General features: G+C 33.6%; 1 protein-coding gene across 1 annotated transcript; it reads left to right on the forward strand.

Moving 5' to 3' along the window:
* The first annotated feature begins 4,145 nt into the window (after positions 1–4,145).
* Positions 4,146–5,093, forward strand: LOC127221729 (olfactory receptor 4F15-like). The gene has a single exon (XM_051183739.1). The coding sequence runs from the start codon at positions 4,155–4,157 to the stop codon at positions 5,091–5,093; it is 939 nt and encodes a 312-aa protein (XP_051039696.1). The 5' UTR covers positions 4,146–4,154.
* Positions 5,094–6,000: the final 907 nt, after the last annotated feature.

Genomic DNA, 6,000 nt, shown 5'->3' on the forward strand with positions numbered 1-6,000 from the left:
GGTTCTGGGCCTAGGTGATAGCTGGGTTGGTCATCTCGCCAGTATTCCTTGATGGTCACTACCTGGTGAGTTCTAGTACTTGCCACAGCTAACTCACCCAGTTATGAACAGCCATGTGGGGTATCTTCAAGAACAAATGTTCTTTACCATTGAGCAATCTCTCCAGCCTCCTTTAAAAAATTGACATGTTTAAGTAATCCCATTCATGTTATTCACTGTATTGAATTTTGTAAGTAAATCTATGTTCATAGTTATAAGATTGTTCTTTTACTTAAAATGAATATTTAATGAATAGACTTTGCCTCCCAAATTATACTGTTAATTTAGTGCACATTTTAGAGTTGCTTGTTGTTTATGGATTAGTATTTACTTATAGTCAGAGTTTAATTATAGTGTGAATTATTTTATTTAAATAGCATAGCAATGCTACAATAATTCTATTTCTGTTTCCCTCTTTTTCCTTAACATCATAATATGAATTTCAAAAATTTTCAGTGTTATGGGCACGAACAAATGGTTCTCTAGAGAAAATGTCCCTGAGCAACTAGCTGCTTCTCAGCTATATGTTTGCAGTGTTTCTTGGTCATTGGCCTCTTGAGATATGTGTTAACTAGTTTCATGTTTTCCTATGGCAGGAAATTATTAGACTCTTTATGTTAGGGAAGCATAGGATATTTGAGTCTGTAAAGATGCTGTTCTTTTCATGCAGGTAAAAATGGATGGTTGTAAAAATCTTTGAATATAAAAGAGTGCTTTTTATTTATGAACTGCTGTTGGAATTGCTATAAATATGATCATATTAAAGTTCATGAGGGAGCCAAACTAGAGCAGATAGAATCCAAGCAAAGATGTTGTGCACCATAGGAGAATCATTCTGAAAATAGTTAATATCATATTGGGAAAGAATAACAGACTTCTTGAGATAAAACCATTTGTATCCAGTGAACTCTGAAAACATTCTAAATAACAACTTTTTGTTTTAGATTAATCATAGGTTACAGCTAATTATTTTGTTCTCTGGTGATTATATAAATTATCTTAACTTCTATACCTGATAAATAAGCAAAAAATAATGATACATAAAAATAAAGGTCACAAAGTTTATATATTTTTTATTTATTAGCTTTTAAAAATGATTGGTACAAACTGGTTGTCATAGAATAGAATTGAATTTCCTAGGAACTTGTCAGGTGTATTCAATGGAAACATCTTAGCATCGGAGCAGAAATAAAATTTGACACAGAAATCAAAAGAACAAACACTGAAAAAGTATGTTTTAATGTAATTTCACTTTGAAATGAGATAATGTAATTTCACTTTGAAATGAGATATGGACAATTTCACAGCCATATATAAATCTGCCAGGATCTGGAATTATGTTTCTTGTTTTATTCATAATTATTATCTATATGAATTTTAATTTTGAATTGTTAGTAGGTTAAGGAAGAGTTGAAGTTTTTGACAAATCAGTATTTTTCTAGTTATGATAGAAAATGAGAAAAAGAATTGAAGCAATAAAGAAAGTATTGTTAAAAGGATTGCGTTTCTTAAAGCTTTTGGGCAATTTTCTTTTATGCAAATACCTACATTATTTAAGTAATATGCAATTATTTGTATTTACCATGATAAGTAAAAATAAAGCTTATTTAAAATTAATAGGGAGAGACTCTGGTTTTGCTTATGTTTAAAGAAGGTTTGTGACCATTTGGAAGCTAAAAATGCAAAATGTTTGAGCTAGGAACATAATGAATTTGCAGGAGGGAAATGAAGAGGATGGGTGAATGCTCACATGACCACTAGCAAACCTTGTCAGTGTATTTCCATTTAATTCAAAACTTTACTTGGAAATAATCAAAGTTTTGCCCTTCATGATGATTAAATGTCTGGTAATCTGTTTAGGAAGATTACTGAAATTGGTGTGAATCAAGGAAAACAACCCTATAACACAAGGAAAAGGCTTAGTAACATTGTACCATGGCATCTGCATCTAGAAACCTTTTAAAGAATTTTCCTCTTAATTGTATATTAGAATATGACTTTTGCTTAGTGGTTTCAAATATTTATGCCAAACATTATCAGTTTCTATATTACTGGATATTTGAATGTTCTAGACTTACATCTTATTTTAACTTCAAACTCATTTTAAAAAATCCTAATCCTTGTTTAGATGATGGGGATTGGCAATGTGAAAGACTAATCAATTCTCAACTGACAACTACTCAGCCAGAAATAGTTCCAAGAACTTTAGCACTTGAGAAATACTTGCGGATGAAATATAGATTTTTATTTCTGAAGATGTGGACCAAAAGCATTGCAAATCACATTTCATGAATTATTTTTCCTTAGAATAAATGTAATACTTTTCCTTTTGTCATGATGGTATACATTTTAAACTATATAGCTTTTTTAAAATTTTATTTTCTTCATCTTTCCCCAGAACTCCTCCAATTTTTCATCTCATATATTCTGTCACTTCTGGACTCTGCCCAGTTTCTTTACTTGTACTCTTTAGTTTTACATTCAGTTATATTTTCATGTGGCATTTAATAATCCAAGTGCATCTTCTTCTGTTTTTCAGCAAAAACTTATTTGTTCCTATTTTATATTTGTGACAATGCTGTGATTTGAAATTTTCAGATAAGAGCAAATTTTCAGTGCCTATCTTGATGCAGTTGGTATCAAGTTTATGTGTTATTATTGAAAAAAATCAGTAATAGGCATTACTGTTATCATATGAAACAGTGTTCTATGAGTATAAATATATTAAATTTATAATTGAAAGTTTATATTTTACCACCCAAACAATCTGAATAGTATAACATACCATTGGAAATACATTTTGAAGTATGTATATTTGATTTGTAGCCTTGATGTCCTATTTTTACTGATAATATTTGTTTTTTTATTCATTAGATTTTCAAATGTGCTGGACGCTATAAAAGAAATATTAATGCTATTTAATATTTAGTGTTAAAAATACACAGTGAATATATTACTATATTTTATTGTTTAACACTAAATCTTAAGAGAAAATTAAACTTCTTTATGTGGATTTGACAGGTAATCTGAGGCTCAAGGTTCAGTCATCTTGGTAATTTGGACCCAATGACCATATTCTGTTTATCTGTCACACTGCTTGATCAGACACAATTAGATCTGCAAAATAGTGTGATAAACTCTTGTATTAAGGGTTGAACAAAATACTTGGTATGACATCATGGTTCTTATCAGACTTTTGAACTTGCAGACTATAGACTGAATAATCCAGGGCAGTGATGATCATCCTCTAGTTTTGTTTATTATTTTCTATCAATTGCCAATAGCTCCTCAGCTAGGCATGGGACTTCATGACCACTTCTTTTTTCTATGTTGAAGTTTTGTATGGCTTAAGCCTTTGCAGGTCTTGTGGATGCTGTCACAACCCTTGTGAATTGCATATGTGGAAATGCCCTTCTATCAGGAAATCACAGTTTTCTTGCTCTTTCTAGATTTTAAAACTGTTCTGCCTCCTTCTTCTGCAGTAATTCATGAGCCTTAGGAGGAAAGGTATGCTACAGACATCTTTCTTAAGGCTAAGCATTCTCAAATCTCTCCTCGTTATCTTGGTCAGTTGTCAATCTCTTTGTTAATTGTCATTTACTATAAAATTCAATTTCTCTGATGAGGGTTGAGAGATGCATTAATCTATGAGTACTACAATAGGTCTTTAGGAGTCTGTATAATGCTATGTTAGTTTAACAGAGTAATTGTAGTAAGTTATCCTCTCAAACTTGTGACTTTTTTAGTCACTAGTTCTCATCCCTGTTTCAACTTGGAAAAGTCAGCATAATATTCACATGGAAACTTCACCCTTGTAAGTAAGCTTTTATAGTGCTAGCAGGTGATATGCATAACACTAGAGGAGAAAAGTAGTCATCAAACTTGTTATATTTAGACTCTTTGTTAATACGACGTTCAAGAAGTATGAAGTGATGTTTCAGTGCGATTGAAATGTGCACTTCTCTATTAAATAGTCATGTTCAGATATCTGTTGTTCTTTAGGTTGATCATGACCTTAAAGTACAAATAAAGTTTCACACGTTTCAGATTTGTCATTTTAGTCTATTAATATAATTATCCTAATTCCCCTTTAGGTAGCACTGACAACAAAGTCAATGGAAAGAGTGAATCATTCTGTGTCATCAGAGTTTGTGTTCCTTGGACTCACCAACTCCTGGGATATCCAACTGCTGCTTCTTGTGTTCTCCTCAGTGTTGTATATGGCAAGCATGATGGGAAACTGTCTCATAATTTTCACAGTGGCGTCTGACCATCACTTACATTCCCCTATGTACTTTCTTCTGTCCATCCTCTCCTTAACTGATGTGGTTATTTCTTCTGTCACTGCACCAAAGATGATGTATGACTTATTCAAAAAACACAAAATCATCTCCTTTAGTGGTTGTGTAATTCAAATCTTCTTCATTCATGCCATTGGTGGTGTGGAGATGGTGCTGCTCATGGCTATGGCCTTTGACAGATATGTGGCCATATGTAAGCCTCTCCATTATCTGACCATAATGAGCCTCAAGAAGTGTATCTTCTTCTTAATTACTGCCTTAGTAGTTGGCCTTATGCACTCTGTTATGCAACTGGCTTTCATAGTAAATTTACCTCTCTGTGGCCCTAACATATTGGACAACTTCTTTTGTGACCTTCCTCAATTCATCAAACTTGCTTGTGTAGACACATACAGATTGGAATTACTGGTCTCAATCAATAGTGGATTTATGTCTATAGGTTCCTTCATCATACTGCTCATTTCCTATATTGTCATTATATTTAGTGTTCTGAAACACTCTTCAAGTGGTTCCTACAAGGCTCTGTCTACCCTTTTAGCTCATGTGACTGTGGTGGTATTATTCTTTGGTCCTGCCATATTTTTCTATACATGGCCTTCTTCCTCTACACACTTGGATAAGTTTTTGGCCCTATTTGATGTAGTTGTTACTCCTTTTTTGAACCCCATGATCTACACATTGAGAAATCAAGAAATGAAGATAGCAATTAGGAGAATATCCAGCCAGCTAATGGGTTATAGAAAAAGCTCCTGAATAACTACATTGTAATAGCCTTCTTTGAGCATGGAATTTCATTATTAACCAACCGCTCAGGAAAAGTTTTCATTGCATATTTTGATGTGTTTATTTATACATATATAAATACACACACATACATACATACATGCCATTTTATCTAATGTTTAGAAGGAAAGGGCAAATTTTTACAAATGTCACCACAAAATTACATATATTGATAGTGCAATGATTTTATTAATTCGGATGCTTAAATCTTTATTTTTTCTCTCCATTGAAACTTTTCTTTTAATTTATTTTATTTTATATGACCAAATTCATTTAAATGAAAACAAACATTGATAGACAATATTTGGGAATTTGGGCGTCGTTCTTTCCAAACTACTTCCTGCTGGTAAGGGGTGCTTTCATGGGGGAATTCTAAGAAGATGCAGAAACCCTGGCTGTAGTCTGCAAGATTGCTTTGTCCAGCTGTTTTGAATGTAGGATCACCTGGTACTCTGTCTCAGGTGGTCTGGCTTGCTCAAACCACATTAGTCTGGAAGGAATCCACACTTTTCATTATCTGTGGAAACAAAAATAGAAATCCTTTTCCCCAGTAACTTGTCCTTGAACTTAAATTTTGGAGTCAAAGCACTTTTTAAATTTAATTTATTGTTTTACATGTTGATCCCATTTTCATCTCCCTTCCTCCCTCCCACCGTCTTTCCCTCCTTCCCACCCTCCCTCTCTCCCTTCATCCCTCCCTCACTTCCTCCTTACCTCCCTCTTTCCATCCTTCCCTCCCTTTTACCCTCTCTGCCCTCTTACATGCACTCTAACCACCCTCCCCTCCCATCCTGCCACCCCAATTCCATATATAGCAGAATGCCATCCAGTTGGGGTCATGTAGATCTGACAGGTCATGTGAAGTAGGGACTAGGGC

This window comes from Phodopus roborovskii, unplaced genomic scaffold (assembly GCF_943737965.1).
Source record: "Phodopus roborovskii unplaced genomic scaffold, PHOROB, whole genome shotgun sequence".
In the NCBI taxonomy this organism is placed as follows: domain Eukaryota; kingdom Metazoa; phylum Chordata; class Mammalia; order Rodentia; family Cricetidae; genus Phodopus; species Phodopus roborovskii.